Genomic DNA, 25,583 nt, shown 5'->3' on the forward strand with positions numbered 1-25,583 from the left:
ATTGAGGTGCCATTGGTTCATGACAAAAATCACATCAAAAACCTTCGCAAGACTAAAATGGGCTCAGTTGGGACATATTCCCCGAGAAAAAAAGTTAAAGTCAAGTTTATTGTCATATGCACAAGTACATTTTATGCACGGGTACATAGAAAAACCTACTTGCAGCAGCATCTCCAGCACATAGCATCATATAACATGATCATCCCTCAGAGGCTGGTGTGTAAACTGTCCTCTTTGGGACTAAGCACCCTTCTCCGTATCTGGATCTTGGACTTCTTAACTGACCGCGCACGGCCATTTCGGTGGTGATGTCTGTTATTTGTCAAGTAGGGGACTGTGCACAATTCTGATTTGATGGAGACAGACGTGAGAGTACGGAGGAACATCTGGAGAAACTTCTGAAATGCCCGCTTCGCTGCCGCTGTTACTGTGTGGTCCGGGATCTCCGGAGGAGAAGGCCCCGAATCCTCGGCTTTACTTGTTTCAGCGGCTGGGGGAGGTCGAAGGCGCTCAGCAGAGGATGGCACTCGGGAGGCTGTATCGGAGGGGCTGGTCGGAGGCTCGGAGTTTTCGGACGGATGGACTCAGTATCGGCTGTGGTCAGCTGCTTCCAATGCATCGGCAGTTGTCGGTGCCTGGAGGTTTACGGCAGGGAGTTTCTCCCTTTGCCGCCGCTATCGGGGACTCGGGAGTCGATCGACTCGGGACTTTGAGACTTTTTTTTACCGTGCCCATGGTCTGTCCTTTATCAAATAATGGTATTGCTTTGCACTATATGTTATATTATGTTAACTATATGTTATATTATGTGGTTCTGTCAGTGTTAGTCTTTGGTTTGTCCTGTTTTTCTGTGATATCACTCTGGAGGAACATTGTATCATTTCTTAATGCATGCATGCATTTCTAAATGACAATAAACGAGGACTGAGTGTTCTCATAATCTAATCTAATCTAATCGGTGCACAAATGCGGTTTCCAGTCTAACAGCAAGTGATCGTCTTAGTCGCTTTTCTTGTGATCACAAGACCCTGTTGGATATTGTCCAATTCCCTGATTTATTGGCAGATGGCAAGGGAGTTGTGTAGCCCCGGTCATAGCCAGGACTAGGCGTCAAACTGCAGTGTCGCCTGTTTACAGCCACCCGGTAGAAAGGTGTCGGATTCAGTACACTCCACCGGAGGTAGTGTGGCGTGGCTGCCCCCTAGTGGTCACTTGGCAGAAGACAGGCTGTATTGTGTTCGACTGCAGTCTGCTGCAACATTCATGGGCTCAGGGTCTTGGAATATATTTTTTGTGTGACTGTGTTTTACTGATATATTATGATATGTGCCTTGTGCTGTGTGTGAATGTTGGTGCTGTGTTTTGCACCTTAGCCCTGGAGTAATGCTATTTCATTTGGCTGCACTCAACGTATTCATGTATGGTTGAATGAAAATTTAACTTGAACTTGAACGATCCCAGTCAGTCTGAGTTGCCAGCAACATCTGAAGCTCCGTCATGCTGAGCACTGGTGCCCCCGGGGCTGTGTGCTCGGCCCGCTGCTGTTCACACTGCTGACTGACTCGTGGCTGCAGTGCCAGGTTCAGCTCAAATTGTATCATCAAGTTCACTAATGATACTGCAGTGCCCGGCCTCACAGCAACGTTGATGAGTTGGCAGATAGAGAGGGGGTAGAGATGCTTGCCAACTGGTGCAACAGCAACAACCTGAGTCTCAACATGGGCAAAGCAAAAGAGAGGATTGTAGACTTCAGGGTGGTGCAGGTTGCCCACTCTCCAGTGCACATCAGTGGCTCTGCCATGGAAAGAGTGAAGAGCTCTGAGTTCCTTGGTGTGCACATAATGGATGACCTAACCTGGACCACAACTCTTCCTCGCTGTTCAAGGAGGCACGGAAGCAGCTCCATTTTCTGAGAAGATTGAGGCATATAAAGCTCCCTGCTTTCTACAGGAGCTCCATCGAGGGTGTCCTGTCTGGCTGCATCACTGCGTGGTATGGAAGCTGCAAGGTATCAAACTGCAAGAGGATATCTGAGAGGATCACTGGGGTCTCCCTCCCACCTATTTGTGATATTTACTGGGAGCATTGCAGACAAAGAACCCAAAGCATTGTTGAAGATCCCCACCACCCAACCCACAATCTCTCTGACCCACCACCATCGGGAAGGAGATACAGGAGTGTCAGGACTAGGACTACCAGACTGGGTAACAGCTTCTTCCCCCAGACTGTGGGGTTAATGTATAATCCCACCGATGTTTCGTCACTAGGACAGCAATCTGTTTATTGGTTACTGTTTACCTGTGCTGCATGCATTTTAAATTATATTTTATTAACTTATTTTGATTTATATGCTGTGTGTCTTATTGTGTGGGTACACCATGGTCCAAAGGAACATTGTTTTGTTTGGTTGTATATATGTACAGTCAGATGATAATAAACTTTAACTTGAATTTAACTTGCAAAGCAGCATTCACAAGAAAGACATGCATTAAATAAATTATACACCATTTTTACAACAAAGAACACAATTTAAACAAGGCAAACACAAAGTTAATTTTAGTGTAAAGTGATCACTAAACTCTAGGGATTAGGGTTGGTTCAAGGACTGAATGATTGAGGGAAGTAACTGTTCCTGAACTTGGTCGTTTGGATCTTCAGGCCTCTTAACTCCCTGCTCGATGATAGCTTTGAGAAAATGGGCGCACGTTAGCATAGCGGTTTATGTGAATGCTATACACCTCACAGTATTCCCGAGTTCGGACTTCGACTCCTGCGGCAGCTGTAAGGAGGTTGTACGTTTTCCCCATGAACCACATGGGTTTCCTCCGGGTGCTCCAGTTTCCTCCCACAGTCCAAAGGCATACTGGTTAGTAGGTTAATTAGTCATAGTAAATTGTCCATGATTAGGCAAGTGTTAAATGGGTGGGTTGCAGGGTGGTGTGGCTCACTGGTCCAAAAGGGCCTGTTCCATACTGTCTCTAAAGAAGTAAAAAAGACATTTAAAGCAACACGTACAACACGCTGGAGGAACTCAGCAGGTTGGGCAGCATCCGTGGAAACGAACAGTCAACGTTTCGGGCCAAGACCCTTCGTCAGGACTGAAGAAGGAAGAGGCAGAGACCCTATAAAGAAGGTGGGGGGAGGCTGGGAAGGAGAAGGCTGGTAGGTTCCAGGCGAAAAACCAGTAAGGGGAAAGATAAAGGGGTGGGGGAGGGGAAGCAGGGAGGGGATAGGTAGGAAAGGTGAAGAAGGAATAGGGGAAAGCACAATGGGTAGTAGAAGGAGGCGGAACCATGAGGGAGGTGATAGCCGATAGGTGATAGGAGGTGGGGGCAGAGTGAAACTGGGATGGGGGAAGGGAATTACCGGAAGTTGGAGAATTCAATGTTCATACCAAGGGGCTGGAAACTACCCAGATGCTATATGAGGTGTTGCTCCTCCAACCTGAGTTTGGCCTCATCATGGCAGTAGAGGAGGCCATGTATGGACATATCCGAATGGGAATGTGAAGCAGAGTAGCAACATTTAAAGCAACATTTGGACTGGAACGGGCGATGAGCCAAACAAGGATGGCATAGTCCAGATGGTGAGGATCTTGGATACGAATGTCACCTTTCTGAGTCTTAGGAAGTAAGGAATAATTATAATTCAATTATTTACTCCCAGTCAAATTTACAATCTGTATATTTAAATAAGGTTCTTCTTAAGAAAGACCAATGGAGTTAAAGATTATGTTTGCTCTGGAGATGGTGCAGAGGGGTGTTGCCTCGAATGGAAGGACTCAGTTATGAGAAGAGCTTGGACATCTGGATTTGTTTTCCTTGGAGAAGACTAAGGGAGGACATTATGAGAGACATAGAGAGGACAGAGTGGTAAGCGATTGCTGAGGAAAGTGGGCATATAAGGTAAAGAGTAAAACATTTAGGGCGGCTTAAGAAAATAAAAATCACCTCAAAAGATGTTTGAAATTTGGAACACATTACCTGAGAGGCAGAGATTCACACAACGGCTGAGAACTTGAATGGCCAACGCACTGCAGGCTACAGAACTAGTAAATGGGATTAGTCTGGTTAGCAGGGACAGGGCTATGTGACTCTAGAGCTTCAAAATTAACAGCTCTTGGAGACTTTGACTATACAACAGGTCAGAGGTTGAGTACCCTGCAACAGATAGAACATACGAGGGGTAATTGATAAGTTCATGGCCTAAGGTAGAAGGAGTCCATCTTAGAAAGCCTAGCACATTTATTTTTCCTACATTTACACACTTAGTCCAGCAGTCGTGGAGCATACGGATCCCTTCTTTGTAGAAGTCGCATCTTGGACCTCCAGACGTGGTCCGCAGCAGGGGTGATTGATAAGTTTGTGGCCTAAAGTAGAAGGAGATGAGGAGAAACTTCAAACTTTCTGTATTTTCACTCAAAGAGTTGAACTGCATGTGCATGTAACGAGAGCTGTATAACTCATCTCCTTCTACCATAGGCCACGAACTTATCAATCACCCCTGCTGTGGACCACCTGGAGGTCCAAGACGCTCTCATTACATGCACGTGCAGTTCAACACTTTGAGTGATAACGCAGAAAGTTTGAAGTTAATAACTCATCTCCTTCCACCTTAGGCCACGAACTTATCAATCGCCCTGGCTGTGGACCACTTCTACAAAGAAGAGATCCGTATGCTCCACGACTGCTGGACTAAGTGTAGGAGGGGACTATGTTGAAAAATAAATGTGCTAGATTTTCTAAAATTGACTCCTTCTTCCTTAGGCCACGAACTTATCAATCACCCCTCATATATAAAGCTAGGGTACCTAAGACCTTTGCACAGTATTGTAGTAATTTTATGCATTGCACTGTACTGCTCCAAAAGTAAACAACTATCATGACATACGTGGGTGATGATAAGCCTGATTCTGACATGGGTCTCTGTTATGGACTGAGAGAGGGAAGAGGGCAGGGAGAGGGGAATCATGTTTGAGAAAATAGGAAGGGAGAGGGGCGGGAGCAGGAAGCACTTTATTGACAAATAAACCAATTGTTTGGAACCAAATGACCTTGCCTGGTGTATCAAGGCTGGGTGTGTCTGTGTCCGCGCTATCCACCCTACCCCTGCCCCTGGCACTCCTTCTCTGCCACCTGTCCCACAGCCCTTCCGCGGCGCTCCACCTCGCAGTTCCCAACATCCATTGCTCCCGCCAGATTTACAAAATCGCTCTCCGTACCACATTGACAAATATAATACTATGCAAAAGTCTTAGGAACCCTAGCATATATATAAATGTGCCTAAGCCTTTTGCACAGTACTTTAATCTGATGGCCTTCTGATAGCCCATAGAGTTAAACAGCACTGAAACAAGTCCAGCCACGATGCCAACTTTTGGCCCATAAACCTATGAACATTTCCAATCCATGTACCTTTCCAACTGCCTTTTAAAAGTTGTTAACGTACCTGCCTCAACCACTACCTCTGGCAGCTATCTCCACTTACGTACTACCGTTGTGTGAAAAGAAAGTTGCCCCTCAGGTTCTTATTAAATCCCTCCCCTCTCAGTTTAAACTTCTGCCCTCTAGTTTTTGAATCTCCATCCCTGTGAAATGGACTGTGCATTCACCCTCTCTGGGCCTTTTGTGATTTTATACCCCTCCATCTGTTCACCTTTGCACCTCACGCCACCAAAAATCTCTTCAACTGTCCTAAAATATCTCAGGAAAAAAACTGTTAAAATGAAATATATTTTTTAAATTATTGAAAATTTACAACATTCATCGTAATAAATTTATTTGACGACTAAAATGTATCACACAGGCTTATGACTGGAATGAAACAGGCCAGAGCGAAGAAGAGATCCTGCAGACGCTAGAAATCTTGAGCAACACACACATTACTTTTTTACTTCCATTTTTTGCAGTGCTTATTTATTTAACTATTTAATATATACATACTTCCTGTAATTCATGTTTTTTCTATTATTATGTATTGCATTGTACTGCTGCCTCAAAGTCAACCAATTTCACAACATACGCCGGTGATATTAAACCTGAACAAGAGAGATTGTGAGAAAACAAATGCTGAAAATCTGAAATAAGACAGAAAATACTGGAGATGCTCAGCAGATCAAGCAGCATACGCAGAGAGAGACAAATAGTTAATGCTTCAGGCTGATGGAACAGATTTGGCCTCTGAAGTGTGCTGGAGAAACCTGTATTACTGACCCCTTCACTTTCCTCTTCCTTCTGCAGGTTTGGATGTGTGGAGGACACATGTATGACGCACCTTGCTCCCGAGTTGGTCACATCTACAGAAAGTACGTCCCATATAAAGTTCCCTCTGGCACCAGTTTGGCAAGGGTGAGTAGCTCAGACATCGGAGCAACAATTGGCTGGAGGGACTCAGTGAGCGAAGCAGCATTTGCAGGATGGAAAAGATTGTTGACGTTTCAGGTCAAGCAGGGCTTTGAGCTGAGGCATTTCCTCCCACAGGCCCGCTGAGTTCGTCCAGCCGATTGTTTGTGAATTCAAATTCCAGCGTCTGTAGTCGTTTGTGTCTCTCAAACTCAGACATTGGTTCCCTTTTCTCCTTCGTTACTCTTCAGAGAAGAACGGTGTTGAATCAAAAGGGGAAATATAGAAAGAATGAGCTCAATTTTAATGCACCCTTCCCTACCTCCCCCTCAGGTGAAAGGCGGACTGAAGATGCAACAACTGCATTTGACAACCAACCTCCTCCTCATCCAACTCCCACTGCCCCTGCCCTGACTCTTTCTAAAACATAGACCTTGGAAAAAGCAGTCACAAATTTGGGGTGGCATGGTGGTGTGGCAGTTAGCATAATGGTTTACAGTGGCAGCAATCCATGTTCAATTCAAAGATTCAAAAGATTCAAAAAACTTTATTGTCATTCTAACCATACAACAGCTCTGCAGGGCAGAATGAGACAGCGTTTCTCAGGGGCAGTGCAATCATAACATAACAAATGCAACACTAAATAATAAACATAACAATAAATAGTAAAACACAACAGCCACATGTCAGTTAAATCAGTTATAAGTGTCCAGTGCAAGTTAAAAGTGTCCAAAGCAGAGTCAGGTAGAGCAGTTATTTAGCAGTCTGACTGCCTGTGGGAGGAAGCTGTTTAGTAGCCTTGTGGTTTTAGTTTTGATGCTCCTGTAAAGTTTGCCTGATGGCAGAAGAACAAACAGTTCATGGAGAGGGTGTGAGGGGTCTTTAATGATGTACCGTGTCTTCTGGAGGCATTGACACTGAAAGAGGTCTTGGACAGAAGGTAGGGAGACCCCAATAACCTTCTCTGCTCCCCTGACCACCCTCTGCAAGGCTTTTTTGTCGACAGCACTGCAGCTGGAGTACCAGGTTGTGATGTAAAAGGTCAGCACACTCTCAACCACGCCTCTGTAGAATGTAAATTGATAGATTCCTATCAACACCTGTAGTGAGATTGTACATTCTCCCTGGGACCACACGGGTTACCTATAAATACTGCGGTTTCCTTACACATTACAAAGACGTGCGGGTTAGTAGGTTAATGGATCACGTAAATGTAATTGTGTGGTTTGGACTCTCGGGCTGGAAGGGCCTGTTACCATCAAGTACAATACCGCCAAATAAATAAGTAAATATGGAGCAGAGTGGTAGGTTGATTATATGATCGAGACATGTCTTAACTTTAATGATTAGTGAAGTGATAGGGGAAGGGATGTTGCAGAATGGGAACCAAGTTGTGAACCTGAGACTGGTCTTCCTATCCTGGGATCGTTGACGTCCTTTATCAGCCAAGAGGAGGAGCAAGAACACTTCCCATTACTCCCTCTACCCCATACTCCATACCCCCACACACAATGAAACTCACCCTTGCCCCAGACCAGATTAACAAGATAACCACTGCTTCTCAGATATTTTCTGATTAAGCTGCGGGCATTTCTTGTGAGTGAGCTGGGCCCTTAGTCTTTGGAGTGAAGGAAGATGAGAGGAGACTTGATAGAGGTGCACAAGATGATAAAAGGCATTGATCGAGTGGCTAGCCAGAAAAGTTTTCCCAGGGTGAAATTGGCTAATACAAGGGGGCATTATTTTAAGGTGATTGGAGGAAAATATAGGGGGGATGTCGGAGATAAGTTCTTCGCACAGAGATTGGTGGATGAGTGGATGGGCGGTAGTAGAGGAAGATACATTAGAGGCAATAGACAATAGACAATAGGTGCAGGAGTAGGCCATTCAAGCCAGCACCACTATTCACTGTGATCATGGCTGATCATCCACAATCAGTACCCCGTTCCTGTCTTCTCCCCATATCCCTTGACTCCACTATCATTAAGAGCTCTATCTAACTCTTTCTTGAAAGCATCCAGAGAATTGGCCTCCACTGCCTTCTGAGGCAGAGCATTCCACAAATCCACAACTCTCTGGGAATTTAAGAAACTTTTAGATAGGCACATGCATGATAGAAAAATGGAAGATTATGTAGGAGAGAAGGGTTAGATTGATCTTAAAGCAGATTAAAAGATTAGCTCAACATTGTGGGCCAAAGGGCCTGTACTGCGTTGTAATGTTTTATGTTCTATGTTCTTAAACTGCAAATGAGGACAATCTCCATCTCTCAATGTAAAATTTTTAATAATTAGTAAAGATTATCTACATGCTACACATTAAAAGCCTACACTGACGTCTCAAGGAAGGTGAGCCTGGACTGTATGTGACAGTCAACACCTTGATGAAATTCTAAGGCTGATGTTAAAGTTCATAGAGTCATAGGAGTGTACACCATCTCCCAGGACTTGATCCATAGCCCTCTATTCCAGGGTGATTCAAGTGCTCATCCAGACACTTAAAGTCATACAGCATACATACAGAGCAAATGGTCCATGCCAGCCAAGATGCCCCGTACAAGCTAGTCTCGTTTGTCAGAATTTTGTCCAAACTTTCTGAACCAGGGGTTTCCAACTCAGTTAATGGCATTGGTCCATGGCATAGAAAAGGGTTGGGATCCCCTGTAGTTTAAACTCTTGCTATCCACGTACCTGTCAGACATTGAGTCAGAGCCGAGTCCATGGGCCAGATGGTCTAATTCTGCTCTATGGCTCATGGTCTGTGAATGGGCTTTTAAAAATTGTAGATAGAAGTAAAAATAAAGACATCCTGAACTCATGATAAAGGGACGTACACTCAGTGGACAATTGTTGCCACACTTCTGTCACCAACGTAGCACACCCACAACTTACTAACCCTAACCTGTACGTCTCTAGAATGTGGGAGGAAACCAGAGCACTTGGAAAAGTCTCATGCAGTCACAGGAAGAACATACAAACTCCTTGCAGATAACTCCATATTCCTCACTGTGGTGAGAATTGAACCCCGATGGCTGGCACGGTGAAATGTTATGCTTTTGTACTGCTGACGTACTGTACGCCTTTGTAATGCAGGAGGAAACCCACGTGGTCCCGAGGAGAACATACAAACTCCCTTCAGACAGAGGCGGGTATTGAACTGCAATTGCTGATCACTGGCACTGTGAAACATTATGCTAACCACTATGCTACTATGTTGTTTGTGTTGCATGAATCCAGCCAAGTAGGGAGTATGACCAAGTGGTTAAGGCGTCAGTCTAGTGATCTGAAGGTTGCTAGTTCGAACCTCAGTCGAGGCAGCATGTTGAGTCCTTGAGCAAGGCACTTAACCACACATTGCTCTGCAACGCCACCGGTGCCAAGCTTTATCGGCCCTGGTGCCCTTCCCTTGGATAACATCGGCGGCGTGGAGAGGGGAGATTTGCAGCATGGGCAACTGCCGGTCTTCCTTACAACCTTGCCCAAAGGTCAGGGTCTAAACTGAGATTGATATATTTTTTTGCAAGGGGTGTTGAGCTGATGGAGTTATGATACAGATCAACCACAATGTAATTGCATTGCAGAACAGGCTCATGGGAGCAAACAGCCTCCTTCTTATTCCTAAATTCAAACAACTCTGAATATAGGAAGATAATAAGATGTGAAATCTCTGATAATCCAAACTTTCAGATGGGATTGTGGGTAATAATCAGGCACTGGGTTAACTTGATCAAGAGTTCTGGCACCTTTGTCACAACTCTGCACTTTGCAGTCAATAAAACACATTTCTAAATGCATTCGCTATGACTGGAGAGCCTGAATATAAGGGTATGGGCTGGGGGTTCATTTGATATAAGAAGAGACTGGATAGGCTGGGGCTTTTTTTGACATAAGGAGAGGTTGGATAGGCTGGAGTCCACCTATCACCTCCAAACTTCTCACTTCATCCCCTCACTCCCTACCCACCTCTCCACTCACTCCTCACCCACCTCTCCCCTCACTTGGCCTCACCTATCACCTGGCAGCTCATACTCCTTCCCCTCCACACATCTTCTCATTATGGCTTCTTCCCCCTTCTTTCCAGTTCTGATGAAGGGTATTCACCCAAAATGTTGATTCTTTATTTTCCTGCATAGATGCCTGATCTCCTGAGTTCCTCCATAATTTTGTATATGTTGCTTTGAATAAGCTGGGCCTTTCTTTAAGTTCGAAAGTTCAAAGGTACAATTTAATGTCAGAGCAATGTATACAATATACATCCTGAAATGCTTTTTCTTTGCAACCATCCATGAAAACAGAGGAGTGCCCCAAAGAATGAACAACAGTTAAATGTTAGAACCTCAAAGTCCCTCCCCCCAGCTCCCCCCTCCCACGAGTAAGTGGCAGTGAGCAACAATTCCCCCTCCCCCACTGGCAAAAAAAGCATCTCCACCCGCCACCGAGCACTCAAACATGAGCAGAGACACAGACTTGTAGTTACCCCAAAGACTTCGCGTTTCACCCAATATTCGACACCGCAAGTTCTCTCGCTCCCTAATAAGGGAGAAAGAAGTGTCTCCATTTTCCCAGAGAGCGGGGAGACATAACAAGCAACTGGCTGGTTTATGATGTTAAAAGTCTGCCATGTCACTGTTTTCGAGCTCTGTACCCAAAAAGCTGGACACACAACTGCAGATATTCTGACCTCCCCGCCCCCCCACCCCGAAGACACACAGGTCTCCTGTCATGACACCAACCCTCAATCCACCCATCTCCAGAGCCCCGAGATCCCAGGCTTCCGAATCCGAGCCCGACTCTTAGGCCGAGCCTTTGGCGTGTCGAACAACAACGGTCAGTTGTGAAACCCCGAGAGTGGGTCCCATTTCCACAAAGAACTGTAGTCAGTGTGTAAATCCATGTCAGGTTCTTCACAAGAACCCTGAAAGGGAAAAATAGAGATATTAAAGATGGAAATAGAGCTGTTTCTTAAGATGAAAGCAAAGGAGTCACCGTTAGGCCCTCCTAAGCTCTGCCTTCTCCTGTTAGACCGGATAGGTTGGGTTTTTTTTCCCTCTTGGAATATTAGAAGGCAGGGGGATGACCTTACCGAGGTTTATAAAATCATGAGGAGTGTAGGTAAGGTCAATGGTCACAGACACTTTTGCAGGCTGATTGAGTTGATTACCAGACTGATCCTAGGTCTCGTGTGGAATGGCTAAAATGCTTGAACTTCGACTCATGCAAGTTTAGAGGAATGAGTGTTGACCATATTGAAACATTTAAGATTCCTTGGTGGGCTGGCAGTGTTGCTCTGTTTCTCTGCTGTATAACTCTATGTATGACTCTATAAATGCACAAAAATTATTTCCTTTTGTAGGAGAATTTCAGACCAAAGGATATAGATTAAGGGGATCACTATCTCCACTAAGTTGTGCAGGTGCTCGGCAGCACAGTAACTGAAAATCTCCTGCACACATAGCCTTTGTTGCTACACAGCTGAAATTTTATTTTATATAATGTTGATATAATTCTGAAATTATGCTGATATAATTTTGAAATCTCTGTTAATACAATTGTGAAATACCCCATAATTATGTGTTAATAAATACAATCCATAAATATTCTAAATAATAAATATACGACAACCTTTACTTTGAAACATTTTAGATCTTCATCGTATTTACATTGTCAGTTTCAAGCTGCCACACTGTTACAAATTGTAACAATAAACACAGAATGGAGGTCAGTAGCTCATTGATAATAAACTATCAGTCATATAGGTGGTGCGGAGGCAGGGAAAGAGCCCGTTGTTTGCTGAATACCTATCCCAGGTCATGGTATTCTGCGGGAACTCTGGACAAGTCGAGGGGTTCCAAGACAGGCGAGGTCGCGGTAGCCTCCCTAGTGGATGGAGCCGACCGCAGACAGGTGGAGTGGCAGAACAGGCTCCAGCTGGCTATCCTCCCGGTAGACCAGTTGATGTAGAGGTTGTAGTGGTTCAACCAGTGGTATCCTAGAGCTATAGGGACTTGAGGAGAATGGATGAGATTAAATTGAACCTTCTTCGATGGTTTCTGGACAGAATCAAGGTCAGGGGTGGCGTACACTGGGTGACCCGAGCCAGAAGTTTTCTGTCCAGCGCCCGGGCCTCCAGAGGGGTACTTAACGGTTCCCGAGGTATTCTGGCCCAGGAGCCTATGACCTCGTCCGGCAGATTTCCCTCGGCACCGGAGTCCACCAAGGCGGAGAGAGGCAGGGACTGTTGGTGGTAATTCACAGTGGCCTGGATCTGCATTTGGATTTGGGGAACTGAAGGGAGTGTCATCTGACTCACCAGAACTGTAGGAGCAAGAGCTCTGCGTGGAATGGAAGGGAGATGGAGATTAGGGCTGGTTGAAGATGGTAAAATGGGCCGTGGGGTGACCCAAGGAGTGAGGCGACCAGTTTTCTCTCTAGACGCTCTCGAAGTCGATTATCTAGCCTGGTAGCTAGAGAGACCAAGGAGTCCAGGATGTTCGCATCATCCCTTGCCGCTAATTCATCTTTTATCTTGTCAGATAGACCCTGTCAAAACACTTCCCGTAGTGCCTCGTCATTCCATCCAGAGTCGGCCGCTAATGTTCGGAACTCAATGGAGTATTCAGCTACGCTTCGCGAACCTTGACAGAGAGTTAGCAGGTGCTTAGCGGTGTCGTTTCCGCGATTGGGCTGTTCAAAAACCTTCCTCATCTCGGAGATGAAGGAGGAGAAGGAGGAACAGATCTCTGACCGGTTGTCCCAGATCGTGGTGGCCCATGCTAAGGCATCCCCTCGTTAACAGCCCCATGATATACGCAATTTTCGATCTGTCTGAGGTGTACATACGTGGCTGTTGCTCGAAAACCAAAGAGCATTGTAGCAGGAAGGTTCGGCACTTCCCTAGGTCCCCAGCGTAGGGTTCCGGTTCGAGTACGTACGGCTCTCGAGGGGATTGTGTTGCCGACCCAAGGGGCGTAGCCATCCCAGACAGTGTGGTTTGGTCAGACTGGGTTCCTGGAAGGGACGGAGTAAAGGGAGCAGATACCCAGTAAACCTGCTCACTGACCTTCTTTACATCCTCAGACAGGGCACGAAGATCTTTCATGACTTCTCTGATCAGTTGATCATGTACACCCAGTAGGGAGCCCTGGCTGGCGAGGGCCTGTTGTACGGGGTCCTTGTCCGCTGGGTTCATTCCTGGCCAGTTCATTCTGTTGCAAGGACGTGGCTGGGGACGAACACAAGAGCAGGGCACAGGCACGGAAACAGGGTCGTGAGGTGTTAGCGCAGCCGCAAACGTGGAACAGGTATTCAGGAGAATCTTTACACAGAGACAAGGTTTACGTAGATTATCCAGGGAATGGTGTGGAGCTTAGAACTGACAGTCCTAAGGAATCAAGAAACAAGGTTTACAGCATACCTGCTTTCCATCAGCGAACTGAAGATAAGAACCCTGGCGTCACTGTCATGCTTCGCCAGTTCGTTGGTCTATTCCAGTGTGTGTAAACTTCGTTTCCTGATTCCTTAGGACTGTCAGTTCTAAGCTCTGCACCATTCCCTGGATAATCTACGTAAACCTTGTCTCCGTGTAAAGATTCCCCTGAATACCTGTTCCACGTTTGTGGCTGCGCTAACGCCTCACAACCCTGTCTCCGTGCCTGTGTCCTGCTCTTGGGTTTGTCCCCAGCCACATCCTTGCAACACTATCAGCCCAATGAACGCCAACGCCATGTGATTTTACAAAATGTAAAAGATTTTCTTTGGTGTACTATATTTTATTATACCCTTCAATAAACAAATACGATCAAAAGGGTGTTTTTTTCTGTTTTTATTCTAAATATTCACAGTATGCATATTATGAAAAAAACATTTAAAGTGCCAAGCAGTTTTCAGGCCACATAAAAACTTTCTGCTCAGAGAAGTGATTGGTCTGCACAGCTGTAAAAAAAAATTAGAGAGAACATTGAAGGGGATGCTCATTTAAGACTGAGATGAGGAAGAATTATTTACCTTCAAAGTGTTGTGTCTTTTGAATTCTGAATAGTCTATAAACTCACTATTCCTCTTTTGCTCTATTCCTTTTTTTTTTAACTGATGGTAATTTTTATTCTTTGCACTGTATTGCTACAGCCAAACTACAAATTTCCTTACTTGCATTTATGATGATAGCATACCCAAAATGCTGGAGGAACTCAACAGGTCTGGCAGCATCTATGCAGGGAAATGAACAGTTGACGTTACAGCCCAAGACACCTTCCAAGGTCCTGATGAAGTGACTCAATCCGATACATTGACTGTTCATTTCCCACCGTAGATGCTGCCTGACCTGCTGGGTTTCTTCTGCATTTTGTGTGCATTGCTCAAGATTTCCAGCATCTGCTGAATATCCCTGGGTGTGGGTGATAACAAACCTAGTTCTGATTCTGAGTAGGATTACATTCAGACACATGCCAGCTGATATGCATATTACATTCACTAGATTGCTCTTAAACCCACGTTTTTCCATGATGGATGAGATTTCTTTCAACTGAGCCTTTCCTGACACAAGATCACAAGATGACTACTAATTCCCAATTCGGGTCCCTGTAACTGGAGACAATTGCAAATAGGACTAGCTGAGGTAGACACTTTGGTCAGCATGGACAAGTTTGGCCAAAGGGCCTGTTTGCATGCTATATTGCGCTAAGATTCTACAACTCCATAGTAATCAATTCACTTGTCTCTAAATTCCTGTAACCACTCCCTTCTTTCCTCCATCCTCTTTTATTTTATCTTCTCCATTCTGGAGGTCTTCCCTTACCTTCTCTTCTCCTTCGCATTGCCTCTTTCTGGTTCCCCACCTCCTTCCCTTTACTCCACTGTCCTCTCCTAAAATATTCCTTCTCCAACACCCTCCATCTTCCACCGTGTCCAATCAATCCCTTCCCACCCACCTTCCTCCTCACCTGGACTCACCTATCATCTGCCACCTTGTATTCCTCCCCTCAGCCCCACCTTCCAATTCTGGTTTCTGCCCCTTGTCCTTTTCCTCAATTTTCTACACTTGCAGACATTAGTCAGTTTGGATTGGGAACAACTTCAGCATCAGCTCAGGTGCACCACAAGGCTGTGTGCTTTGCCCCCTACTCTACTCACATTACACTTGTGACTGTGAGTTAAGCACAGCTCTAATGCCATATGTAAGTTTGCTGATGACTGTTGCTTGCCATATCAAAGGTGCTGATAACTCAGCATATAGGAGGGAGCCTCAAAATCCAGCTGAGTGGACCACAACAACAACCTCTCACTCAATGTCAGAAAGTTAACTGTAAGAAGAGGAAGCCTGAGGCCTATGAGCCAGTCCTCATCAAGGGATCAGAGGTGGAGTGGGTAAGCAACTTTAAATTGCTCAGTGTTATCATTTCAGAAGACCTGTTCTGGGCCCAGAAGTGCCATTCGAAGAAAATACGGTAGTGCCTCTACTTTCTTAGAAGTTTGCCGAGATTCAGCATGTCATCTAAAACTTCGACAAACTTCTATAGATGTGTGATGAAGAGTATAATGACAGGCCTAGTATAGAAATACCAACGCCCTTAAGTAGAAAAGCCCGCAAAAAATCATGGATACAGTCCAGTCCAACCTGGATAAAGCCCTCCTTACCATTGAGCACCTCTACGAGGAATGCTGTCATAGGAAAGCAGCATCCATCATCAAGGATCCCCAACATCCAGGCCATGCTGTCTTCTCACTGCTGCCATCAGATAGCAGGTACTACAGCCTCAGGACTTGCACCATCAGATTCAGCAATAGTTACTACCCCTCAACCATTAGGCTCTTGAACCATCTTCATCTTCATCTCATGTTCTTGATAATTATTGCTTATTTATTTATTTGTTTGTTTGTTTATTTATTATTTTGCTGATATTTTGTATTTGCAGATTGTTGTCTTTTGCACGTTGGCTGTTTGTCCATCTTGTTGTGTGCAGTTTTTCATTTATTCTATTGTGTTTCTTTGTATTTACTGTGAACGCCCACAAGAAAATGAATCTCAGGGTGGTATATGGTGACATTAATGTACCTTTATAACAAAGTTATTTTGAATTATGAACTTTGTTGAAGCGTCTCAGCCCAAAATGTTATCTGTTGATTCCACTCTACAGATGCTGCCTGATCTGCTAAGCCCCTCCAGTATTTTGCAGGTGTTGCACCTGTATACCCTATTGCTTCCACTTGCCAGTATATAACCTTTATTATACAACAGTAGTCCCATCAGACTGTTGGTTCGTGCTCGGATATGATATTTTCCTCTTTAAAACTGGACCTATCGAATTCCGATGGTTCAATATGTTGCCTTATTTATTATCATTGGTGACGTTTCCATTTGTGATGTGCTGTCCATTTCCTTTCCTCCCCTATCTTCTTCAGTCAAACTAAAGTGAATCTTCCCCCGGCAGTACCTTTCAATTCTCAAGCAGATATCAAGTCAAATTTCCCTCAGCAAAAATGATGGAAGTGTTTCCTCTGCTGGTGTTGACTACTTTACCTGCTCTCCACATTCTTTACCACAGCCTTGCCCTTTACTTATAGGATGCTATGGCACCTGGACTATCCAAATGCACTATCTCCATCTGTGGGATGAGATGTCACAGAAAATGCCAGCATTTATTGTCCTTTTGTTTACTGACTGCTTTACCGAGGCGACCAGATGTGTAGACTGAGTCCATGGAGAGGAGACTGGCTTCTGTGATATGCTGAGCTGTGTCCACAATTCTCTTTGGTTTCTTGTGATCATGGGCAGAGCAGTTGCCCATGATGTCTTGGGCATACTTGCTATAATTTTATGTGTTGTACTGTACTGCTACCACAAAAAGAAAATGTCATGATATATGTGAGTGATGATAAACCTGATTCTGATTGTGGACTGAGAGTGGGAAGGGGGCAGGAGAGAGGAATCATGGTTGGGAAAAGGGGAAGGGAGAGGGGAGGGAGCAGGAAGCACCAGAGAGACATTCTCTAATGATCACTAAACCAATTGCTTGGAATCAAATGACCTTGCCTGGTGTCACAGGGCTGGGTGTGTCTGCACCCACAACACCCCCACTCCCACCCGCACCCCAGGCACTCCTTCTTTGCCACCTGTCCCACACCCTTCCTGTGATACTCCACCATCGCCATTCCCAGCGTCCTTTACTCCCGCTCTTACGAACTCGCTCTCTGCTCCATGTTGACAAATACAGTACTGTGCAAAGGTCTTTGGCACCCTAACTATAAATATGTGCCTCGGACTTTAGCACAGTACTGTACATTGAAGTATACAGTAAGTGTGCCAAATCAAATCGACGAGGATATGCTGGCCTTGTTTCACTTTGCTGAATGCTTAGACCAGTTTCTGTTTTTAATCTCAGAGAATATGTGTAATGTATCCGTAATCTTCAATAATGTGAGTGTTTTTACTGAAGTTGTGCTTTTTCTACTAAAAGACCCACGCCCTTGCCCATAGAGTGTGCCCTAGAAGATTGCATGGTGCTGACAAAATGTACCATCTTTTCTTAAGCAGTCTTGTCTCTGTGCAACTTTCCTTTGACCCCTAAGATGTAATTGAGTATAAACTGCAAGACATTAATTCAGCATTACCATTCACATCACTCAACCCTGAAATTCTGCATTATATAGATGACATTTTTCATGTCCATAACATGAATGGTGTTCAATGGAGCGTGGTTGTACTAATTTTTTGGCACCTTCAATCCCTGTGCTCTGCCAAATATTCATCATTACATCAGGAGTACAACTCGTGGCCTTTTCTTTACATGACAACTCTGATTTGCAATAGTTAGTGATGGAATCCACTGTCATAAAGTGATAACTTAAGTCTCTGAGCAGTGTGGAGTTTGTTGATTAGCAGTTACTTTTGAATTCAAAGGAGGTAAGAAGATAGAAATTGAATTTCACCTTCGTATGGCGCACTACAAATGTCAACCTCATAGAACGTAGAACATAGAAAAATACAGCACAGTACAAGAGAAAATCTGCAGGCACTAGAAAAAAGGGCAACATAAATTTTATACATCCTGCTGAAGGGTTTTGGCTCGAAACATCAACTGTACTTTTTTCCGTAGATGCTGCCTGGCCTGCGGAGTTCCTCCAGCATTTTGTGTGTGTTGCTAGGGCACAGTATAAGCCTTTCAGCACACAATGTTGTACTTACTATCCATTACGCCACTGGTCTTTAGGGCAGCAATGAAGGTCCTTCTTCTCAGTATAGAAGGATACTTCAATGTTGTCTCCATAACAGTTTTATTCAGCCCTGAACTGAACCCCAAAACCTGGAGGGCTGGTGGGTCACTCTTAGTCTAACCTCTACCCTGTTTGGCATGGGCGACCCTACCAAAAGCCAATGCACAAGGCCCTGACTCCAGCCAGCATTGCTCGCTGGGTCATTGAGGCAGACAAGCCTCCAAACCACAACAAGGTTATGGTCCTCTTGGAGGGCACATTTTTGTACTGACCTTATAATTTACTCTAAGATCAATCTAACACTTCAGTACTCCATTTTTCTTTCATCCATGTGCCTATCTAAGAGTTCCTCATATCTCCCTGATGCATCTGCCTCTACCCACCTCCAAGGCACCTACCACTCTCTGTAAAATATTTCTATGTCTGATATTCTTCCTAGATTTTCCTCTAATCGTCTTAAAATTATGCCCTCTTGTATTAGTCATTGCCGCTCTGGGATAAGGATGCAGGTCGTCCACTCTGTCAATGCCTGTCTTCATCTTGTACATCTCTATCAAGTCTCCTCTCATCCTCCGTCACTCCAAAGAGAAAAGCCCAAACTTGCTCAACTTTTCTTCATAAGATATGCTTTCTAAAGCACGCAATGTCCAAGTAAACCATCTTGCAAGTAAATTCATGCAAAAAAATCATTAAAAGAATTTCCGAGGCTTTTTGTCTTGCGGGTGGCATGGCAGCATAGTGGTTAGCACAACACTTTACAGTACAAGCAACATCCCCACCACTGCCTGACAGGAGTTTGTACATTCTCCCCGTGACCACATAGATTTCCTCCCACAGTCCAAAGATGTACCAATTATAAGCTTCAGTGGTCGTTGTAAATTGTCCTGTGATTAGACTAGGGTAAAATCAGGGCATTGCTGGGCAGCATGGCTCAAAGGGCCAGCAGGCCTATAGATCATGTATCAAGATGAGACTCATGGATTTCTGTCAAGAGTTACAGGCAGGGCTTACAACTGCTGTGACATTACCACAGCTCCGTTGAGTCAGAGCTCCATGAGACCATAAGACATAGGAGCAGAATTAGGCCACTCAGCCCATTGAGTCTGGTCTGCCATTCCATCATGGCTGATACCGGATCCCACTAAACGCCATGCGCCTGCCTTCTTGCCATATCCTTTGATGCTCATTCCAATCAGGAAACGGTCAACCTCCGCCACAGTCTGTGACAGAGCATTCCACAGATTCACTACTCTCTGTCTAAAATAAAAATCCTCCTTACCCCTGTTCTAAAAGGTTGCCCCTCAATTTTGAGGCTGTGTCCTCTAGTTCTGGAAACCCCCACCATAGGAAACATCCTTTCCACATCCACCCTATCTAGTCTTTTCAACATTCGTAGATTTCAATGAGATCCCCCCTGCATTCTTCTAAATTCCAGTGAGTACAGGCCCAAAGCTGCCAAATGTTCTTCATGTGTTAACCACTTCATTCCCAGAATCATCCATGTGAACTGCCACTGGACTCTCTCCAATGACAACACATTCCTTCTGAGATATGGGGCCCAAAACTGGTATCTCCTTAGAGCAAGGGGTTTAGATGGGGTGAAGTTTGTTAGGTGTGTTCAGAAGGTTTCCTGATGCAATATGTAGATAAACCAACTAGAGGAGACATGTACTTGATCTGGTATTGGGAAATGAACCTGGCCAGGTGTCATATCTCTCGGTGGAAAAGCATTTTGGGGGTAGTGATCATAACTCTATCTCCTTTACCATAGCGCTGGAGAGAGAGAGCAGCAGACAATTTGGGGAAACATTTAATTGGGGTAGGGGGAAATATGATGCTATTAGGCAGGAACTTGGGAGCAGATGTTTTCAGGGAAATGCACAGCAGAAAGGTGGCAAATGTTCAGGGAACATTTGCATGGATCCTGCATAGTTATGTTCCATTGAGGCAGGGAAAGGATAGCAGGGTAAAGGAACCATGGTGTACAAAGGCAGAAAATCTAGTTATGAAGAAGAGATAAGCTTACGAAAGGTTCAAGAAACTAAGTACTGATAGAGTTCTAGAAAATTATAAGGTTGCCATGAAGGAGCTTAAGAATGAAATTAGGAGAGCTAGAAAGGGACATGGGAAGGGCTTGGCAAACAGGATTAAGGAAAACCCTCAAGGCATTCTCCAAGTATGTGAAGAGCAAAAGGACGAGCCGTGTGAGAATAGGACCAATCAGGTGTGATAGTGGAAACGTGTGCATGGAGTCGGAGCAGGTAGCAGAGGTACTTAATGAATACTTTGCTTCAGTATTCACCAGGGATAAGGATCTTGGCAATTGTGGGGATGACTTACAGTGGACTGAAATGCTTGAGCATATAGACATTAAGAGAGAGGATGTGCTGGAGATTTTGAAAAGCATTAAGTTAGATAAGTTGCCGGGACCAGACAAGGTATACCCCAGGCTACTGTGGGAAGCGAGGGAAGACATTGCTGAGACTCTGGCGATGATCTTTGCATCATCAATATGGATGGGAGAAGTACCAGCGGACTGGAAGGTTACAAGTGTCATTCCCTTGTTCAAGAAAGGGAGTAGAGATAACCCAGGAAATTATAGACCAGTGAGTCTTACTTCAGTGATGGGCAAGTTGTTGGAGAAAATCCTGAGAGGCAGGATTTATGAGCTTTTGGAGAGGTATAATCTGATTATGAATAATCAGCATGGCTTTGTTAAGGGCAGGCCATGCCTTACGAGCCTGATTGAATTTTTTGAGGATGTAACAAAACACATTGAAGAAGGTTAAGCAGTGGATGTAGTGTATATGGATTTCAGCAAGGCATTTGATAAGGTTCCCCATATGAGGCTCCTTCAGAAAGTAAGGAGGCACGGGATCCAAGGAGACCTTGCTTTGTGGATTCAGAATGGAGGACGGTGACCAGTGGTGTTCCGCTGGGATCTATCCTGGAGATCCGTCCTCTTTGTGATTTCTATAAATGACCTGGATGAAGAAGTCGAAGGGTGGGTTAGTAAGTTTGCTGATGACGCAAAAGTTGGGGGGTGTTGTGGATAGTCTGGAGGGTTGACGGCAGTTACAGAAGGACATCGATAGGATGCAGAACTGGGCTGAGGAGCGGCAGATGGAATTCCACCCAGGTGAGTGTGAAGTGGATCTTTTTTGTAGGTCAAATCTGAAGACAGAATATAGTATTAATGGTAAGACTCTTGACAGTGTGGAGGATCAGAGTGATCTTGGGAACCGTATCCATTGGACACTCAAAGCTGCTGAGCAGGTTGACAGTGTTCTTAAGAAGGTATATGGTGTGTTGGCATTCATCAACCGTGAGATTCAGTTCAAGAGCCGCGAGGTAATGTTACAGCTACATACGACTTTGGTCAGACCCCACTTGGAGTATTGTGTTCAGTTCGGGTTACCTCAGTACGGGAAGGATGTGGATACTATAGAGAAAGTGCAGAGAAGATTTACGAGGATGTTGCCTGGATTGGAGAACATTCCTTATGAGAATAGGTTGAGTGAACTTGGCCTTTTCTCCTTGGAGCGACGGAGGATGAGAGGTGACCCGAAAGAGGCGAATAAGATGATGAGGGGCATTGATCGTGTGGATAACCAGAGGCTTTTTTCCCAGGGCTGAAAAGGTTAACACAAGGGGGCATAGTCTTAAAGTGCATGGAAGTAGGCACAGAGGGGATGTCAGGGGTAAGTTTTTCACACAGAATGGTGGGTGTGTGGAATGCACTGCCAGCGATGGTGGTGGAGGTGGATACAATAGGGACTTTTAAGAGACTCTTAGATAAGTACATGGAGCTTAGTAAAATAGAAAGCTATGTGATAAAGTAACTCTAAAGTAGTTTACATGGTCCACATAAACTTGTCGGCCGAAGTGTCTGTAGTGTGCTGTAGATTTCTATGGCATAAAACTGATGACTATACTCCAAGTGCAGCCTGACTAGTATCTTCGAAAGCTTCAGCATTATCTCCTTGCTTTTATATTCTGTTCCCCTTGAAATAAATGCCAACATTGTATTTGCCTTCTTTACCTCAGACTCAGCCTGTAAATTAACCTTCTGGGAGTCTTACATGAGGACTCCTCAGTCCCTCTGCACCTCTGATGTTTGAACCTTCTCCCCATTTGGATAATAGTCCGCATTATTGTTCCTTTCACCAAAATGCATTATCATACATTTCCCAACACTGTATTCCATCTGCCACCTTTTTGCCCATTCTTCCAATTTGTCTAAGTCCTGCTGCAATCGCATTGCTTCCTCAGCACTACCTAACCCTCCACTTATCTTTGTATCATCTGCAAACTTTGCCACAAAGCCCTCAATTCCATTATCCAAATCACTGACAAACAATGTGAAAAGTAGCCGTCCCAGTACTGACCCCTGAGGAACTCCACTAGTGTTCAATCAGCCGATCAGACAATCAGAAAAGGCCCCCTTTTATCCCACTCACTGCCTCCTGTCTGTCAGCCATTCCTCTATCCATGCCAGTATCTTTCCTGTAACGCCATAGGATTTTATCTTGTTAAGCAGCCTCATGTGTGGCACCTTATCAAAGAGTGGAGTGACATTTGCAATCTTCCAGTCCTCTGACACCATACCAGAATCAAGTGATTCTTGAAAGATCATGACCAATGCATCCATTATTTCTTAAGCAACCTCGCTCAGGACTCTGGGATGCAGTCCTTCTGGCCCAGGTGACTTATCCATCTTAAGACCTTTCAGTTTGCCTAGGACTTTTTCCTTTGTAATAGCAATGGCACTCACTCCTGCTCCCTGACACTCACAGACCTCTGGCACACTGCTAGTGTCTTCCACAGTGAATACTGATGCAAAGTACTTATTATATTCATCTGCTATCTCTTTGTCTCCCATTACTACCTCACCAGCATCATTTTCCAGTGGTCCAGTATCAACTCTCACCTCTGTTTTACTGTTTATATAACTGAAAAACTTTTGGTATCCTGTTTTATATTATTGGTTAGTCTGCTCTCACATTTCATCTTTTCCCTTTTGTTACCTTTTGTTGGATTTAAAAGCTTCCCAATCATCCAACTTCCCATTCAATTTTGCTATCTTATATGCCCTTTCCTTGGCTTTTATGCCATCCTTAACTTCAATTGTCAGTCAGATTGCCTAGCCCTGCCCTTTGAGAACTTCTTCCATGAGACATATCTATCCTGCGTCTTGTGAACTATTCACAGGAACTTCAGCCATCTTTGCTCTGCCGTCACCCTTGCCGGTAACCTCCTCCAATCCACCTGGGCAAGCTTCTCCCTCATGCCTCTGTAATTCCCTTTATTCCATTGTGATACTGATACATGTGATTTATGCTTCCCCCTCTCAAATTGCAGTATGAATTCAATCATATTATGATCACAGCCTCCTAAGGATTCCTTTACATTAAGCTCCTTAATAAGATCTGGGTTATTACACAACACCCTATCTAAGATCACCTTTCCCCTAGTAGGCTCAAGCACAAGCTGCTCTAAAAAGCCATTTCGTGGGTATACTCCCTCTCTTGCGATCCAACTTGAACCAGATTTTCCCAATCCCCTTCCATATTGAAGTTCCCCATTTTTATTCTGTCATTACCCTTGTTACATGCTTTTTCCACCTCCCTTTGCAATCGAAGAGCACCTCGTCCTGGGGGAGAAGTGTCTGCCAAGGAGATGACAGAAAACATTGGGTAGAGGAGGTGCAATAGTTTCCATTGTGTCGGAAACAATCACATGATAGGTTCTAGCCCAAACAATCTACATGGAGTAAATCTATGTCATTCTGAGAGGGACAGTGATCAAAGATGGAATCGATTTGACCAGAAGTGGTGAGGAGTAGATGGAACAAGCCACCACAGGGTGCCATAGAGGGAAGTGCAATTACAACATTAAAGAGATTTCAACAGGTATATGGAGAAAAAAGGTTTATAGGACATAAGATAAACACAGGGAAATGGGATTCCAACATATAGATAGTTTGGTCAGCTTTGGACTACTGAGCCAAAGGACCTGTTTCTGTGCTGTGTAGCTCGATGGCTCTAAGGCTGTGGACAGTGAAGCGGGGACAATAAACTCACTCTCTATTGACAACAGAGGATAGCAGATCAAAGTTCAAAATCAATGCACAGTGTATGCCACCATATACCATTGAGATTCATTCTCTTGCAGGCATTCACAGTAGAACAAAGAAATACAATATAATCAGTGAAAAACTACATACAAATGAAGACTGACAAACAACCAATGTGTATAATAAGGTAAACTGCAAATAAATGTAAATAATGCTGAGAACATGAGTTGTAAAGGGTCCTTGAATGTGAGTCTGTAGGTCATAGTTCCAAATTGTGGTGAATGAAGTGATCCACACTGGTTCAGGAGCCTGATGGTTGCAGAGCAATAATTGTTCCTGAACCTGGTGGTGTGGGACCTAAAGCTTTTGTACCTCCTGCCCAGTATCATTAACAAGAAGAGGACATGGCCTGAATGGTGAGCGTCTTTGGTCATGAATGCCGCTTGCTTGTGGCAGCACTCCATGTAAATTTACTCAGTTATGGTAAGGGCTTTGATTGTGGTGAACTGGGCTTGTCCACCACTTTCTGTAGCCTTTTTTGTTCCTGGGCATTGATGTTTCCATACCTGACCATGATGCAACCAGTTAAGATACTCTCCATTATAGAAGTTTGTCAATGTTTTTGATGACGTGCCAAACCTACCCAAACCTCGAAGGAAGTAGAGGTAATGTTTATATGCTGCTTCTGTTCTGATGTCCACTACATGTCATAGAGTCGTGGATCACTGCAGTACAGAAACAGACCCTTCAGCCCATCTAGTCCATGCTGATTGTGATCTTCTGCTTAGTACCATCTACCTGCATCCAGACCATACCTCTACAAACCCATAAGACCATAAAACCATAAGATCTAGGAGTAGAATTAGGCCATTTGGTGCATCAAGTCTGCTCGCCGTTCTATCATAGATGAGTTAATATCCCTCTCATCTCCATTCTCCTGCTTTCTCCCCACAACCT

The 25,583-nt window shown here is 44.5% G+C and overlaps 1 protein-coding gene across 1 annotated transcript in view; it reads left to right on the plus strand.

Annotated features, from left to right (window-relative positions):
* The window catches only part of galntl6 (polypeptide N-acetylgalactosaminyltransferase like 6), a 756,494-nt gene that overhangs the window by 625,811 nt on the left and 105,100 nt on the right, over positions 1 to 25,583 (plus strand). Inside the window, exon 9 of the mRNA XM_072257441.1 lies at positions 6,240 to 6,347. Within this exon, the coding sequence (XP_072113542.1) occupies positions 6,240 to 6,347 (108 nt within the window). The remainder of the gene's footprint in view (positions 1 to 6,239; positions 6,348 to 25,583) is intronic.

Source organism: Mobula birostris, chromosome 5 (assembly GCF_030028105.1).
Source record: "Mobula birostris isolate sMobBir1 chromosome 5, sMobBir1.hap1, whole genome shotgun sequence".
Classification (NCBI taxonomy): Eukaryota; Metazoa; Chordata; class Chondrichthyes; order Myliobatiformes; family Myliobatidae; genus Mobula; species Mobula birostris.